At 43.5% G+C, this 18,925-nt stretch overlaps 1 protein-coding gene across 1 annotated transcript in view; it reads right to left on the reverse strand.

The window, feature by feature from the left end:
* The window catches only part of MRPL3 (mitochondrial ribosomal protein L3), a 118,392-nt gene that overhangs the window by 85,876 nt on the left and 13,591 nt on the right, over positions 1–18,925 (reverse strand). The window contains exon 3 of the mRNA XM_073678087.1: positions 3,909–4,000. Coding sequence (XP_073534188.1) covers positions 3,909–4,000 — 92 coding nt within the window. The remainder of the gene's footprint in view (positions 1–3,908; positions 4,001–18,925) is intronic.

An 18,925-nucleotide genomic window follows, 5' to 3' on the forward strand; every position in this document is an offset into this window, starting at 1 on the left:
GATTGCGTCATCGCCACTCACCATCTTGGTGGACTCCTCAAAGTTTGTCAGGATGGTACATATGTCAGACATCCAGGTCCACTTCTGAGGACTTATGTGTGGAGTCTGACCTGAATATCGACGGCCTTGTTGCAGCTGGTACTCCACAACTGCTCTCTTCTGCTCACAAATCCTTTGCAACATGTGGATGGTAGAGTTCCAACGTGTGGGGACATCACACACCAGTCGGTGTGCCGGAAGCTGCAAACACTGGTGCAACACAGCAAGGGCGGCAGAAGCTGTAGCCGACTTCCGAAAATGAGCTGACAGGCGGCGTACTTTGACGAGCAGATCTGGCAACTCGGGATACGATTTAAGAAACCGCTGAACCACGAGGTTAAGCACATGAGCCAGGCATGGCACGTGTGTGATCTCGCCTCGCCTCAGAGCCGCCACCAGGTTACGGCCATTGTCACACATGACCATGCCTGGATGTAGGTACAGCGGTCTCAGCCACAGATCTGCCTGCTCTTTCACAGCTGTCCACAACTCACAAGCAGTGTGAGGTTTATCACTCAAGCTTATGAGATTCAGCACAGCCTGTTGCTGCTTGGCGGAGGTAGTACTGCAGCGCTTCCAGCTTGTAACTGATGTGGTGATATCTGAGATGGAGGCTGAACATGAGGAAGAGGAGGAGGATGATGCGCAGGAGCTGTACACTGTGGGGGCAACTCTGACTGACATAGGGCCCGCAATCCTCGGTGTGGGGAGGATGTGTTCCGTCCCAAGGTCCGACTGGGTCCCAGTTTCCACTATGTTTACCCAGTGTGCCGTCAGGGAGATGTACCATCCCTGGCCACAAGCACTTGTCCACGTGTCGGTTGTCAGGTGGACTCTCCCAGTAACTGCGTTGTTGAGGGCACGGCAGATGTTTTGGGACACTTGCTTGTGTAGTGTGGGGATGGCACACCGGGCAAAATAGTGTCGGCTGGGGACAGAGTACCGAGGGACGGCCACCGCCATAAGGTTGCGGAAGGATTCCGTCTCCACCAGCCTAAAAGGCAGTATTTCCAACGCAAGCAGTCGTGAAATGTGCGAATTTAGGACTGTGGCCTGTGAATTTGCGCTTTCGTTCAAAGCTCTGGGATATGGACAATTGAACGCTGCGGTGGGACGTGGACGTTGATGCTGTTTCTTGAGAAACTGCCATAACAAGTGAAGACTGAGAGGAGGGGGCAGCTTTGCATGCAGTATGGACAGGGGACTGCCTTGCACGCTCAACAGGGGGTTCTATCACACGCACAACAGCGGAAGAAGCAGTGGTGACACCCGCTGACACTGGTCGTGGACCCTGGGGTTCGCCCCACAAAGTCGGGCGCTTTACTGACATGTGCCTGATCATGCTGGTGGTGGTCAGGCTGGTAGTTTTGTCACCCCTGCTGATGCTGGCATAGCAGATGGTACAAATGGCCTTTTTGGGGTAATCAGCAGTCTTTAAAATAATTCCAGACTCTGGAAGACCTACCGGATGTACTGGCAACGTCCCTCGTGTTGGTGTTACGGAGAACTGTTGCCCGCCTTCTGTGTGTGGCCACCACACTGCTTCTTCCTGCCTGTTGGGGTACTCTGCCTCCCTCCCCCTGTGCGCTGCTGGCCTCGCTCTGCGTGTCCTCCTGCCACGGTGGGTCAGTTACTAGATCATCCACCTCCTCCTCCTCCTCTTCCACTTGCGCACCACGATCCTCCTCCTCACTTCCTGGCAATTGTGTCTCGTCATCGTCCACCTCTTGTGACAAATTGCCAGCGTCGACTTCTTGTGCCAGTTAAAATATTTGGGCATCGCTACATGGGATCTCCTCTTCCATCACTTCAAATGGAGCAGGCGAGGGGCACAAATATGGAAATGGACCAGTGAACAGCTCTTCAGAGTGTCCAACTGTGGGATCAGTTGCTGTCTGACGACACTCGGCTTGGTGGGAGGAAGGAGCATCAGGGTGAGGAGGAGTATGCGGTCGAGACTCACGGCTACTAAAACTCGACCGTGTGGAAGACAGACCGGAGGTGGTGGTGCCCAGGTAACTTGAAGTATTATTTGCTATCCAATTAATAACCTGTTCACCGGTATTGTGAACTGATCAGTGTGTTGTAGTGTGCTTCCCTAATAATTCAGTCAAGAAGTGGGAGCGAGAAGATGTGGCTGTTGGTTGTGGCACATTTTCATCTTGGCCACGGCCCCGTCCTCTACACGCACCATCACCAGAACGTCCAGTTCCACGTCCCTTGCCACGCGCCTTGCCCATTGTAAATTAAGTAAAATAGCTTACACTTGCACCATCAATGGAAAAAGGGTAATAAAAAGGAGATTAGAACCGTGGAAGAGGAAAACCACAGTTCTATTTCTCTGGCCTACACCAGAATCTTTTAAACAGATATATTGGTGTCTGACCAGTCAGGGAGACATTATTACAGTTTTTTTACGGCAAAAAATGGCAAAAAACAGGATAATACAGAGATTTGACCTGTGGAACTGCAAAACCACAGTTCTATTTTTCTGGCCTACACCAGACTCTCTTAAACAAATATATTGGTGTCTGAACAGTCACATACACAGTCAATTTTTTTTTTTTGGGGGGGGGGGGGGTATCAAAAGGTTAATAAGGCACATATTTGGACAGTCTGACTGAGGGGAAAAAAAAATAAATTTCCTGGCCCCTGAGACCGGGGTCATAAGTCTAGCAATTTGACCAACAGGACTGTAATGCAGTGTTTGCTGGTATAACCACTGCGTCTCCTATACAGCCTGCCTGCCTGATATCTGGGATGGATATTAGTCCTGAGAAGGACTGTTTGTTTGATTTGGCAGTAGCGTGATGCTCGGGCGAGTAACGAGCAGTGTCGAGCATGCTCGCTCAACACTACTCCGGATTTTTCCTGAGCGCTTCTGCATCTCCCTGGCAGAAAAAAAAAACGCATGCGGATTTTACATGCGTTTTTTCTGCCAGGTAGAAGCCTAAGTGAAGCGTTTTTAACATGTGATTTCGCATGAGGGTTGTCAAACGCTTTTCCAAGCGATTTTAGCATCACTTGGAAAAGTGCTTGACAACTTGGTCACACTATATAAATCCATGCAACCGGCATGGATTTTATATAGTGTGACCAAGTTACAATGCTGCAAATGCAGCATCAATAGTAAGAAAAATAAAAAAAAACATTATACTCACCTTCCGATGGCCCCCGGTCTCTTTAGCGATGCGACCGGTATCTTCGGTGGCTCCCGGTGCTCTAAAAAGGACCTTCCATGACGTCATTTAGTCAAGTGATGGTCACGCGACCATCACCTGACCGCTGATGTCAGCGGTCGCATGACCGTCACATGACTAAATGACGTCACGGAAGGTCCTTGCAGACCACCGCCGGAAGCCAAGAAGACAGCAGCGCCGCTCAGAGGAGACCGGGGGCGCCGGAAAGGTGGGTATAAGACTTTTTTTTATTTTAATTCTTTTTTAACTACAGATACTATGGTACCCGGTTCTGGAGGAGAGTCTCCTCTTCTCCAGACCCAGGTACCATCCGCGCATTGTACTGCATGATATCCGCATGTGCACGTGTAGTCAAGCGGATGTCATGTGGTCCAATGCAACTCAATGGCGGCTAAAACGCCACGATTCCGCAAAATTAATTGTAGTGCTGCGGATTTTTCCGCAATGATAATCCGCAGCGGAAATTTCCGCAGCATGTGCACAGCACATTCGGATTATCATTGGGGAACATTGCAGACCTTCTACCAAGCGTTTTTTAAGTGTTTCCTTGGCGGAATTGCCACTGCGGAAACGCTTAAAAAACGCTTAGTGGGCACATAGCCTTAACACTTTTGGCTAGCAAAAAAAAAAATTTACACTGAAAGAAAACAAAAAATGAAAATATCTTACTTGCAACATAGTAACTGCATGCTTTTCCCCAGATTTGGTCCATATTGGCATCATTCCTAGCTTAACTGCTATTACACCAACCCTGTGGGAGCCTGTAATAAAAAGTGATGTTTTATTAGGATGTGCGAATCACAAATCACACAGCAGAGTCAGTGATAGGAGATCTATTAAAGAATGAGCCCAAACTGATACACCGTGTCAGACATAATGCAGGGCCTGGGGATGAGGAACAAGACAGACAATCACAGAATGAGGACAGTCGTGTATAACATCCACAACATGCTCCATGCTTTACACAGGATCATCATAAAGAAACAAGCAGGGTCGGTAAATTTAAGCCATGAAGAGATTGCTATAAGGTAGACATGAAGCCTGTGTTTAGAAATTAAGTCATGTTGGTTGCTACTAAAGTCCTTGGTGGATGTATAAGTGATACATATATTTGTCTTAAAGAGGACCTTTCACCAGTTTGAGCTTATTAAACTGTAAATATAATAAAGTAAAATGTAGTTTTTATTTTTTAATTTTTTCTCTACATTGCAGAGATATTGGCTTGTAACGTTTAGGTTATAATTAATTCTATAGTTCATCTGGGTGTTACCAGAGATTTTTCTTTGGTGATGTGTACTTCTTCCCCTGCATGAGGATGACCAATCATAAGTAGGTAGTGTCCTGTAGAGAAGAAAAAAAAAAAAAAAAAAAAAAAAACATGCCCTCTCCTCCTTACTGATCTCTGCAGCTGCTGTGTAGAGATACAGCAGAGCTGAGTTATGCATCATTACAAACTCTTCCAGATCTAATCTCACAGTGCTGTCACCTCTCACCCTCCCCCCATACAGACAGCCATTAGAGATCTGCTGTATCTCTACACAGTAGCTGCAGAGATCAGTGAGAAGATAAGGGCATGTTATTTTTTCCCCTATGTGTTGCTGCCCGCTTATGATTGGTCAACCTCATGCAAGGGGAAGAAATACAAACCTCCAGAGACAAATTGCTAGTAGCATCCAGTTGAACGTTACATAAATTCTAATCTAAACTTTACAAGCTAATATCTCTGCAACGGAGAGGGGGAATTTAAAATTAAAAACAACCTTTTACTCAGCTCTACAGCCATTATTTCAATATCTGTCCAGTTTAAGATGCTCAATCTTGAGAGGTCCTCTCTAAAAAAAATTTAAGTACATCCACCTGTAATGTATGGAGAGTTTGTCATGGATCAAGGCATATGCTGTCAATATGTCATAAAGGATTAGGTGCAAATATACAGAAGTGATATTAAAAGAATGTATACTCAAACACATTGCAAATTTTAGGTCATTATTAAAATGTAAAGGGTTGTCTCAACACAGACAAACTTTCTGAAAACAATTCACATCTACATGCAGTTTTTACCCTTTTTTTAAATGTATACAATAGTGGTGGGACATTCAGAAGAAGAGTATATTTGGTGCATGAGCAGTATATTTTGTGCCATGGGCACCTTTACTATAAATTTACGGCTCAAGAACAAAGCTGTAGCACTGCCATAATGGGAAATATAAAATCAGTACAAGACATTCTCCAAAGACCTTGGTATCACAGCTTTAACAGTTTAAAATGTTACCAAGAACTTCATGGAAAAGAAAAGAAAGCCATCATCAGAAAATGACCTATTGTTTATAACCCAATTGTCAGGGAAGACAGGGACGGGACCAGGGAGATCACACAATATCCCACCACAGCCGTCACTCCGTCAGGATTGAGCAGGGATTCGAGAGCACACGATCCCGATTACTCACTACATAGCTATCGGCAAGTGAGCAGAAAGCATATGGCGTATACACCTCCGGGTTCCAACGCATGGAATATGTGTATACGCCCCTGTACGGTTACTGCCAGCGTCACAATAACCCAATTATTATTCGCTGCCACCACCGACCCAATTTGAAATATAACACATGCCGGGTCGGACGCCTGCGTTCTGGTAGCGTATATGGGAATGATTACAGAACAAAAGAAACAGAACTATTCAATTTTATATTTAATCCAAATGGGAGGCAGTGGTTAGGAAAAATATACAAAAGGTTTTAAGAAAGGAGACATTCAGTACAGAATATAGTTACACAAATAAAACAGGATTAAAGAAGAAACTTACTATAAAGTTCGCAGAGACAACTCCGTATAGCTGGAGGGGGGGGGCGCCCCAATTTGACCGTTATTGAAAGTGATCCTTTGTTTATAATCTCTATAAATGAATACTGACCCATCCTCAGTGGGGTCTTTTATGCCGAAGGAGGAGACCTGCTGACACACCCCTGGGATGACATCATGTGGGCGGGGCTCCACCCTTCATATTTTTATTAGAATTTCTAACTTCTGGGATAACTTATCGCTGGTTGATCGAAAGTGATACCATATTTTCTTTTATGAATTTACCTTTCTCCAGAGACCACACATAAACTGGCTGCGGTCCGTTATTCTGGTACTTTTGCGCCACAGCTCACCGGAGGGGCTTAGTTACAGGAAAATAAGCATATTGTTCCTTAGCTGACCCTGCCACTAAAAATATGGGCCCCATTATTATCGGAGGTATAGAACTTAAGATATTCCATACACAGTTTTGGCGCCGGCCCGGCTGCAGATTTCTGTTGAATTCTTTTGAAGCTCGGGATTAAGCTTCCTCAGCTAAATGTAAACTGTCGCAGGTCTGTGTCACTGGAAAACTACAATCGCATGTTAATTGGGTCAGTAACACCTTTTGTGCTAGCATTTGCTTACAAGCTACTTCTGCTGTGTGGGCTAATTTGCATGGAGCCACTTGCCAAGTGTCAGCTCTTCTCCTTTGACAAATACTATAGGGAAGGGGGGATGAAGAGGGGTCTGGGAGAGAGAAATTCTTAATATTTCTATCACATGGGAGAAGAAAGATTTTCAATATTTCCCTGACACAAACGAAAACCAGATATTGTAAAATTACTCAAAAGAGAAGTCCACATCATACCAGACAGATGCCGCTATATCAGACAGTGGGCATCTGCCTTCAACAGAAGAGGCCGAGACAACCTCCATCCACGGATGTTTAACTATATAACTGCCTCAGCATTATTTAAATGCTAGTCAGAGATTGACAATCACTTGTGTTCGTGCACTGGCTGCCATTTAAGCGATCACGGGGAACTGATGGCTTGTTGTGGCAGTTAAACAATCAATTTATTAGTCCCCTAAGGGGACTAATAAGTTAAGTAAAAGAAATTTTTTTTAAAAAATAATGTTTAAAATCACACCCGTTTTCCCCTTTAAAAATAAAAAAACTGGTATCAATGCATCTATAAGAGCGATTAAAATAAAGAAACTGTTTTAATCATATGTTAAATGCCCCTGCCTCCCAACTACACCACCCAATTTACACAAGGACGTAAATAAAAAGAGCACCTGAACTTTGGCACAATACATGTTCATGCCTTCAAGGAAATGGACAAATTAAACCAAATTAGAGATAGTTGGCTTTGCATACCAGCATTATGTTTATAGACAAAATGAAGTATGTAAAGAATAGTGCACCCTACCTACAATCAAACATAGTGGTAGATCCATATTGTGTGGCTGCTTTATTGCCTTTGGGACGAGCCTAAAGTAGGAAGATGACCCAAGTCACACATCCAAAAGTACACAAAAATAGTTGAGGTACAATTTGGGCTGTTTTTAGATTGAGCCCTGTCTCAATCTGTTTAAACATCTTTGGAAAGAGCTCAAATCTGATATTTGAAAAACAATGCAAACGTTCAAGAGCGTCAGAAAATTGGAGTGGAAGAAACCACCAGGAGGCAAATGCAAAAAGCTCACAGATGGCTACGAAAAAAAATGCTTGGAGTTTTCAATTGTTGCCAAAGCTTCTGCATCCAAGTATTAAGGAAAACTGGCTTTAATTCTGTCCATATCATATACTAAATTTCTTCTTTATTTAGGTGTTGAAATAACAACATGAATAGTTACAGGTCAACTTTTTTTCTGAATGTATTTAGATGTGCTATTAAAATATGTTAATGATACACGGTTAGTACGTAGCCATTAATTTGTGGAGATATTGGATATTTTCTTTATAGTAAACAATTAAGAGTGGCAATCATGTTCACTACAACTGTAAGCACAAATCACAGCTAAGCTATAAGGGAGCGGTGTATGTAACAAAGGTTTGGAGTCAGCTGCATATAAAGCAAGAAAAAGCAGATAAACAACACGCATATCTTTAGAAAACCAATACTGACAGTCGGATTAAGGCTGTGTGCCCACGATGCGTTTCTGCAGCTGCGGAAACGCTGCAGAATCGCATTAAAAATGCATGGTAGAAGGGCAGCAATGTTCCCCTATGATAATCCGCATGTGCTGTGCACATGCTGCGGAAATTTCCGCTGCGGATTATCATTGCGGAAAAAAACGCAGCACTACCAATTATTTTGTGGAAGTGCTGCGTCTTCGCCGCCATTGACTTGCATTAGACCGCATGGATTACGCATCACTGTATATGTAGATGCGTAATTGACGCGTTTTAATGTGCGGATGGTACCCGGGTGTAGATGAGAGGAGAGTCTCATCCACACCCAGGTACCATTAAAAAATCTGTAAAAAAAGAATAAAATAAAAAATAAATGTATATTTACCTTCTGGCAGCCCGCGCAGCGCTCCTCCATGCTTCCCTGCACTTTGCAGTGGACTGAACTAGGACCTGAGCTAACGTCAGAGTCATGGGACGGGTCACGCGACACTGACGTCGGCAGGTCTTTCAATCCACTGCTGTCGGCAGCTGGGACCGAGCGAAACAAGCCAGCGCGGGCCATCGGAGGGTAAGTATATATTTATTTTTTTTATTTTTACTACTCTCTCGGGTCACACTATATAAATCCATGCTGTTTGCATAGATTTATATAGTGTGACCTACTTGTCATGCACTTTCCAAGTGATGCTAATCGCTTGGAAAGCGCTTGTCAATCCGCATGCGGAAAGGTCAGTGATAACGCTCCATTTCCGCATGTCCCTGGCAGTAAAACGCATGTACAATCCGCATGTACAATCCGCATGTACAATCCGCATGCGTTTTTTCTGCCAGGGAGATGCAGAAACGCTCAGGAAAAAATCCTGAGCATTTCTGCATCGTGGGCACATAGCCTAACAAAGAGCAGTGGCGCTGGTAGGTGGTCAGTTGGGCTTGCAGCAAATTTGGAACAAGAGCCACTACTTGTCCGACTGGTATCAGAGTGTGGTACCAAAAATGGTTTCAAATGAGTAAATTCGCGCTCCCCTTTAGACCAAGAGTATGGCTAGTTGGTGTACTAGCTCAATTTTAAAAATAGTATGTGAGTATAAATGGATCAAAATATAAATATAAAAGTATAAAATTGTATGATAGTGATATAACTGTCAATGGATTGACATGAAGTCCCCAGAGTGAATGAGTGGAGAGATTCAAAGTCACAATAAAATTAGGTTATTTAATATAATTTAAAAGAAGAAGGGGTGGAATAGTTAAATCTAGATGTGGTCTTTGGACCAAGGCTAAAAAGACAATTAAAAGACTGAAGGTAAAATGGAATCCTGATGGGATCCGCGGTATGGATTTTCAGAAGGTGCATCGGATGGAAGTTCCTCTGTGGATAGAGAGGAAGGTATATTAATGGCTGTGGTGGGTGCTAGTGTTAGAACCTAGGGCTAATGATAATTACCTGGTGGTGGAGTTCTTGGTGTGGGACCACAGATGGCGGATACGTCCCTAATATGACAGTGGGATCCGTTTTTGAGATGGTTTTTTAGAAGATGAGCAGATTAGTGGTTCTTCTGATTAAAATAGAAGAAGGGTTAAATTGTGACTGTATTGGAGGTGGTAGTTGGGGCCTTGATTTGATGATAATTACCTGGTTTTAGGTGGTCCAATGTGGGCTCATAGGTGACGGGTTCGTCCCATGGGTGGCAGTAGAAAACTGATGGAAGTCAGATAGGGTGGGTTAATTGTACAGTCGCCTATTGTGGTGGATAGGCATATAAAAAATGGTATACCTGTAGTAGATTTCAAGGGAGTGGACCTGATGTGGTTTATTTAGGGGACTAGATGGAGACAGGCCAGCTGGTGTTGCTGTGAATGCTGTTTTTAGAGACCTAGGTAAATAACGGAGAGGGTTAATGGTGGTGTAAATGGTCAAGATGGGTCATAATGAGGAGAAAATACCTGGGTCCAGGAGTAGCACCTATAGGTTGGGGAGCCTAAGTTGTAGTGTGACAGTATGCCAAAAAATGGCAGGGATCTTCTTTGTACCTGTAGGTGTCAGTTATGGTAGACTGGTCAAATGAATGTAATACTAGACCATTGACCTCCGTTCTGAAGTCCGTTGGTATGTAGCGGAGATGGCTGGCTTACCTCCGTCTGTTTGGAAGTGTCCCCAGGCTTGAGAGTGCAGGGAGGCACGAGGAGAGGGGGAGTAGAGTCCCGGCCGGTGACTCTAACTCCGTGATACCTGTGTTAGCGATGCAGGGCCTTTCAGGACCCGACGTGACGTCACAGTCACGTGTGGAACACGTGATTAGGCTAGTACGGTGTGGCAGAAGGACCAATTCCTTATCAGAACCTTCCTGAAGTCATTTGCCTATCCAATAATATTAGGAACCGGATCAACAACAAAGAAAAAGATATTATTGACAAAAAACGCCGGAAATTCGGCAGAGACGCCATCTCAAAAACCAACAAACGGTATTATGAAAAAGAGAATGACCAATATGAAATCATAGATGAGATAGGAGTTACTACCCCCACCTCTCCAACTTCAGAGGATAGATTTTCTATCTACCCGATCTCTGAAGAAGATCCCCCCCCCCTCAACTCACCAACCAAACAATGAAACAGCCCACCATTGTTCGATTCCAGAAATTAAATCTTGCAGCCAACAATACCAACGAGCCTCCTGCAACCCCAATTCATACCCAGAACAGATTTGATCCACTGAATGATGAGAATGAAACTCCCTCGACCGATATACCTTCATGCAGTTACTCCCAAAACCCCACCACGTCATGCACAAAAATAACCATCAATCCTCCACAAGTAAGAAAAAGAATAAGCAAATCAAATTTTTTTCAAGTGGCCCCAAAAAGAGATCTAAGAGGGGCAACAGGGGGGGGGGGAGTTCACCAAAAAGAAAACACAATCTCAGAAGTCAAACCAACATCAGAACCTAAACCAAGGCATCTTTAATCTAAGCCAATACCCCTTAAAATCCAATGAAATTTCTCTGTTGAACAAAGGCCTTAAATATGCCCCATCCTCTAAATTTCAAAAATTCGAGGCATTTATGGGGATAAAACAATTCATGCGCAAACTTGCCATCAAAAAACATTTCCTCAAGAAAGAACTATAGAAATCCCGACCACAGAAGAATCAAGCGTGACCTATTCACATACAGAGCTGAAAAAGAAATCCCACTTAAAACCTCTCAATGAATATTCAGAAGCTCTTCTAAGCTTTCAAAAAAAACACTATTTCTGATATACGCCGCATCAGTGACAAAAAGTGCGCTAAATTCAAAAATAACCTCACCATATCAGAGCAAAAAGCAATACAGCAACTACAAAACAACAAAAATATTGTTATCAGGCCAGCTGATAAAAGGAGGTGGAATTGTCCTTCTGGAATTAAATCAATACCAAAAGGAAGCCTCCACAATCTTAACCACTTCGCACCAGAGCCTGTTTTTGCCTTCGTGACCGGGCCAATTTTTTCAATTCTGACCACTGTCACTTTATGAAGTAATTACTGTGGAACGCTTCAACGTATTCCCCTGATTCTGAGATTGTTTTTTCGTGACATATTGTACTTCACGATACTGGTAAAATTTCTTCGATATAACTTACGTTTATTTGTGAAAAAATCGGAAATTTGGCGAAAATTTTGAAAATTTTGCAATTTTCTAACTTTGAATTTTCATGCCCTTAAATCAGAGAGATGTGTCACACAAAATAGTTAATAAATAACATTTCCCACATGTCTACTTTACATCAGCACAATTTTGGAACCAAAATTTTTTTTTGTTAGGGAGCTATAAGGGTTAAAAGTTGACCAGCGATTTCTAATTTTTCCAACAAAATTTACAAAAACATTTTTTTAGGGACCACATCATATTTGAAGTCACTTTGAGGGGTCTTTATGACAGAAAATACCAAAAAGTGACACCATTCTAAAAACTGCACCCCTAAAGGTGCTCAAAACCACATTCAAGAACTTTATTAACCCTTCAGGTGCTTCACAGGAATTTTTGGAATGTGGAAGAAAAAAATTAACATTTAACTTTTTTCACAAAAATGTTACTTTAGACCCAATTTTTTTCTTTTCACAGGGGTAACAGGAAAAAATAGACCCCAATTTTTTTTGTGCAATTTCTCTTGAGCGTGCTGATACCCCATATGTGAGGGAAAACCACTGTTTGGGCGCACTGCAGGGTTCGGAAGGGAAGGAGCGCCATTAGACTTTTTGAATATAAAATTTGTCTGAATAATTAGCAGACGCCATGTTGCGTTTGGAGAGCTCCTGATGTGCCTAAACAGTGGAAACCCCCCCACAAGTGACACCATTTTGGAAACTAGACCCCTTAGGGAACTTCTCTAGATGTGTGGTGAGCACCTTGAACCCCAAGGTGCTTCACAGAAGTTTATAATATTGAGCTGTAAAAATAAAATTTTCACATTTTTCCCACAAAAAAGCTTTTCATCCCTTAATTTTGCATTATCATAAGGGTAATAGGATAAATTGCACCATGAAATTTGTTGTGCAATTTCTCCTGAACACGCCGATACCCCATATGTGGAGGCAAACCACTGTTTGGGCGCACGGCAGGGTTTGAAAGGGAAGGAGCGCCATTTGACTTTTTGAATGTAAAATTTGTCTGAATAATTAGCGGACGCCATGTTGCGTTTGGAGAGCTTCTGAAGTGCCTAAACAGTGGAAACCCCCCACAAGTGACACCATTTTGGAAACTAGACCCCTTAGGGAACTTATCTAGATGTGTGGTGAGCACCTTGAACCCCAAGGTGCTTCACAGAAGTTTATAATATTGAGCTGTAAAAATAAAATTTTCACATTTTTCCCACAAAAACGTTTTTCATCCCTTAATTTTGCATTATCATAAGGGTAATAGGAAAAATTGCACCATGAAATTTGTTGTGCAATTTCTCGTGAGTACGCCGATACCCCATATGTGGGGGAAAACCACTGCTTTGGTGTACGGCAGGGTCCGGAAGAGAAAGGAGCGCTATGTTGGCTGGGATAGGTGGCTGACACCATGTCACATTTGAAGAGTCGCTGACATGCCGAAACAGCAGAAACCCCCACAAGTGACCCCATTTTGTAAACTACACCTCTCAAGGAATTCATCTAGGGAAGTAGTGAGTATTTTTTAATTTTTAAATTTATACCATTGGGCAGTGAAAAAAGCATAATTATATTTTTACCATAAAAAAATGTTTTACCCTCAGATTTTACATTTTCACACAGGGCAATGGGTAAAAATGGTGCCGAAATGTGTCACACAATTTCTTCTAAAAGTGGCAATACCCCATATGTGGCTGTATCGTACCGCTCAGCCATACGGCGAGATCTGGGGGGGACGGAGTGCTATTTGACAATTGGAGAACAAATTATTGTAGAATAGGCATTTGGATTTGGGAGCACAAAATTTTCTGAATTTCTTTTGGGGGGCAAGGGCCATTTCGCTTTTCCAGAGCCTTTCTGCTACCAGTAACTTGGAAGTCCCTTATATTTTTAACAGATGACAGACCTGAGTGGGGACTAGCTTTTTTTGAGGACTGAGTTGAAGCTTTTATTGGGAACATTTTATGTAACATTTATCCGGCGCTCTAGGCTGAGCACTTACATCGGGGATTCCATCTAAATTTCCAAGTGATATAATTCAGATGAAACCCCTGCGGGATCCATTCACTGTAATGAGGCAGCAGAGTTACTCTGGACTCCGTCTGGCCTCTGTTTAGCGGTGTCCTTTTTTTCAGAAGTGCACAAAACGGGCCAACCGCACTTTTATGCACGCCTAAAACAAATGACACCGTGGGATCCCAGGCTAGACGGCGTCCACAGTGGTCTATATCTGCCTCATTACAGGGAATCTTCCGTCATGGGTTCTGGCTGAATCACGTATTTCAGAGATGTACACGGAAACTCTGGTGTAAGTGCTCAGCGCAGAGCACAGGATAAATGTGAGCAGAGCCTTACTGCGATCTTTCGGAGACATAATAAACAAATCAGTAGCAGGTGAAGAATTGCTTTTATTTATTTTTTACGCCGCTCCTCGTGCGGTATAAGTGATGAGATTACTTTATTCTTCGGGTCGGTGCGATTACAGAGATACCAGATTTATATCGGGTTTTTATGACTGACAGCTGTCACACACTAAAAGACGCTTTTTTTTTGCAAAATCTAGTTTTGGCATCACCATATTTTGAGAGCTATAATTTTTCCATATTTCGGCCGACAGTCATGTGATGGCTTGTTTTTTGCGGGACGAGTTGACATTTTTATTGGTACCATTTTTGGGTACGTGACATTTTTTGATCGCTTTCTATTCCCTTTTTTGGGAGGTAAAATTAACAAAAACCAATTCAGGAATTGTTCTTTGAGGTTTTTTTTTTATGCCGTTCTGCGTGTGGTAAAAGTGATCAGGCAGCATTATTCTTCGGGTCAGTACGTTTACACCGATACTACACTTACTGTATATTTTTTTATGTTTTGGCGCTTTTACACAATAAAACAAATTTATAGAAAAAAATTTTTTTTGCATTGCTTTATTCTGAGCACCATAACTTTTTTATTTTTCGACTGATGGAGCTGTATGGCGGCTTGTTTTTTGCGGAACAAGATGACATTTTCAGCGGTACCATTTTTTTTTCTATTTTGCTTTTTGATCGCATTTTTTTCCACTTTTTGTTTGGCGATATGATGAAAAAGCATATTTTTTTGCTCCGTTTTTTATTTATTTTTATTACGGTGTGCACAGAAGGAGTTAATTAGTGTGACAGTTTTATAGCTCGGGTTGTTTTGGACGCGGCGATACCAAATATGTGTTCTTTTTTTGGTTTTGTAAAAATATACGGATTTATTGGTTTAATATTTTATTTATTTATTTTTATTTATTTTGTGATTTTTTTTTAACAGTTTAAAAACTTTTTTTTTTTACATTTTTACTTAGTCCCTGTGTGGGACATTAATTTTTATTTTTCTGATCACTGATCTCATGTAATGTAATAGACATGTATTACATTACATGAGATTTTCCCTGTTTCAGGCAGAGTCTCCTGTCTGGCTCAGCTTGCAGGCTGAGCCAGACAGGACACCATATATGGCAGAGCTGGAGGCGGTCATGTGACCTCCAGCTGCCATAGCAACCCCAGGTCCTGAAAGGAATCGGAGGTCTTCGGAGGTAAGTAAGACGACCCCCTCTCCTCCTGCTGTCTCCTATATGCCGCGATCACTATAGATCGCAGCATATAGAAGACAGTAAAGGGTTAACATCACTGGGACCTGATCCAATCAGGTCCCGATGATGTTCCCTGTCAGAGCTAACGCTCTGCACCGGAATCGCAGCGCTTGCAGGACCCTGGGGGTCCTGAGCGCTGCGAGACCACCCACCGTTTTTAAATGTCCGCGCTGCACAGAGCCCAGGCAGCGCGGACGTTTATGTACAGTGGGCGGTCGGGAACCGGTTAAACGATACACGCACTTACAAAATTCTGCAACATGATCCCACGGATGCTTATAAACTTGAATTAAAAGCACTAACGTTGAAAGGATTACAATCTGGCTATATTAATAAAAAGGAGTTTGAGTACATTAACATCCCCCATCCAAGAACTGCCACCTTTTACTACTTACCCAAGATCCATAAATCACTTTCTAATCCCCCAGGCAGACCCATTATATCCGGCATACAATGCCTCACTTCTAATTTATCTAGATTCGTTGATCAACACCTCCAAAACCTCGTCCCGAAACTCCCCTCATACATCAAAGACAGTAAACACATATTACAACTACTTCAGAATATAGTATGGAAAGACAATTACAGTATATTTTGGGCACCTTGGATATCACTGCACTTTATACTGTTATACAACACTAGATGGTTGCCCGATTCTAACGCATCGGGTATTCTAGAATATGCCCCATGCAGGATACCCCCCCAAATAATGCGCCATGCAGGATGTCACATCCCCCATCCGTTATAATGCCCCAGGCTGGATGTCACACCCCCCCCCTCCCTTATAATACCCCATGCAGGATGTCACATCCCCCCATAGTGCCCCATGCAGGATGTGATATCCCCCCCTCCCTTATAATGCCCCATGCAGGATGTCACATCCCCCCTATATAATACCCCATGCAGGATGTCACATCCCCCCCCCATAGTGCCCCATGGAGGATGTCACATCCCCCTTCCCTTATAATGGCTCCTCCACGATGTCACACTTCCCCACCCCACCATTTAATGCCCTATGGCCCCATACGATAAAAAAAAAAAAAAATTATCCAATACTCACCTCACTTGTCAGCAGCTCCTCTGGACTCCAGCGTAGCCCGCATGTTCCCGCTGTGCGCTGTGACCGGTCAGGAGAGAGCGCGGTGTAAAGACGTCACCGCGCCCTCTGACCTAACACGTCACACAGCAGCAGCGGAAGACACAGGAGCTGCTGCGCAGGCACGGGGAGGGGTAAGTATGGCGCCGGGTGCCGGGGTCCTGAGCGAGCGGGAGGGGGGGGGGGGGGGAGAGGGGAGGGGTAAGTATGGCGCTGGGTGCCGGGGTCCTGAGTGAGCAGGGGGAGGGACAGGAGGAGAGGGGAGGAGAGAGTAGAAGAGGGGAGGAGAGGGGAGGGGCGTCACTTTTACCGTCCGGAGATAAGCGGCCGTAGCCGCTGATCTCCCGACAGTAGCCGCATGCGGGTCAGCGGCGCCTCCAGTCGGGGGACGTATGCTGCGAGCAGCCGGCTTCATCTCCTGGCTGCATCGCCGCTCACCTCCGTGCGGCAGATCAGCCGCTAACGGCCGCCATCTTTTTGTGAAATGCCGCGTCGCTGATTGGCCGCGGCCGGACCAATCAGCTACGCGGGATTTCCTGGACAGACAGACAGACAGGATAAGACAATTATATAGATAGATGACAAAGGATGTGAGTCAGCAGCCTATTTTCTAGAATACTTGAGTCTGACACCACCGGAACAAATTTCATTTTTAAAGGACGGCATGCGGTTTATCCTGACCCACAACTTCTTTTTACATGAGGGGCACTACAATACCCAGCAATGGGGTACTGCCATGGGGACCAGGTTCGCCCCCAGTTATGTAAATCTGTACGTAGGCAGTTGGGAACAGACTGCCATCTACCCTGGGGGAACCCCACACCCGAACCTGGTTCTCTGGCAAAGATTCATAGATGACATCATCTTCATATGGTCAGGAGACCAAATCTCACTCAATCAATTCCTATTAGACATAAACAAAAATGACTTCCATCTTGAATTTACATCTCACACCAGTACCAATCAAATCAACTTTCTGGACCTAGACATATATATTGAAAAAGGGCACCTACAGACCCGTACTTATTCAAAACATACGGACGCAAACAGCTTCATTCCACTTGATAGTTGCCACCTACCCCAATGGCTACTAAATATACCTTATAGCCAATACACTAGACTCCACCGTAACTGTTCACTCCCTCAAGACTTCGAAACAGAAGCAAATACCCTCACTCACAAATTTTTAGAGAAAGGATATCAAGCCCCATTCCTGGAATCAGCAAAAAACAAAGTCCGGAAAATGCCCAGGAATAGGTTACTGACAGACAAGGAGTCAGAACCTAACTTCACATTGAATTACACTATTATAGATGTCCCCATCATCCTAAAATACAATTCAAATATCCATCTAATCTGAAAAATTGTGAATGAACATTGGGATATACTCAAGGATGACAAAATCATAGGGACAAATTAGCAAGAAACCCAAGATTAGTTTTTAGAAAGGCCCAAAATTTGGGAAATTTAATTGCCCCATCAGTGAAAAATCCACCAAAAATCAACAATTCCTCCAACACACTCACAAAAAACCTGAAAGGTTTTTTTCCTTGCAAAAAATGCAAGGCCTGCAAACAGTCAATAACGTCAAAACAACGAACAATTACAACACCACAAAAGGAATACCCCATTAAGGACTTTATTACCTGTTCTACATCTGGCGTTATTAACGGTCTTAAATGTCCATGTGAAAAATTGTACATAGGGCGTAGAAACGTATCAATGAACATCAAAAATCTATTTTCTGGACACCCCCTATCTGCACATTATGCAGAAATACATGGGGGAAATATCACAGGCACCCAGATAGCAGGAATACAGATTGTACCGAAAAGTTGGAGAAAAGGCAACCATATAAAAAGTATATCAAGAAGAGAAAGTTTTTGGATCTTTGAGATGGACACCCTGAAACCAAAGGGACTCAACACTGAAATTGAAATTTTTGCCTTTAATGATCAATGAAGGCTAATCAAACGTTTTTATCAATCAGTATGGACCAATCAAATTAACCAAACTTCACAGACATTAACTATAAAAAGGACCTCTGGCAGAAATGGTACCATCCCTGATGAAGAAAGCCGCAGCTTTCGAAACACGTAAAAGGAATTGGTCCTTCTGCCACACCATACTAGCCTAATCACTTCTTCCACACGTGACTGTGATGTTACGTCAGGTCCTGAAAGGCCCTGCATCGCTAACACCGGCCGGGACTCTACTCCCCCTCTCCTCGTGCCTCCCTGCACTCTCAAGCCTGGGGACACATCCCAAACAGACGGAGGCTACACACGGAGGTAAGCCAGCCATCTCCGCTACACAGACCAATGGACTTCAGAACCGAGGTCAATGACCAGTCTACCATAACTGACACCTACAGGTACAAAGAAGATCCCTGCCATTTTTTGGCATACTGTCACACTACA

This window comes from Phyllobates terribilis, unplaced genomic scaffold (assembly GCF_046119375.1).
Source record: "Phyllobates terribilis strain yellow unplaced genomic scaffold, ASM4611937v1 Scaffold_4__5_contigs__length_816908805, whole genome shotgun sequence".
Taxonomy (NCBI): Eukaryota; Metazoa; Chordata; class Amphibia; order Anura; family Dendrobatidae; genus Phyllobates; species Phyllobates terribilis.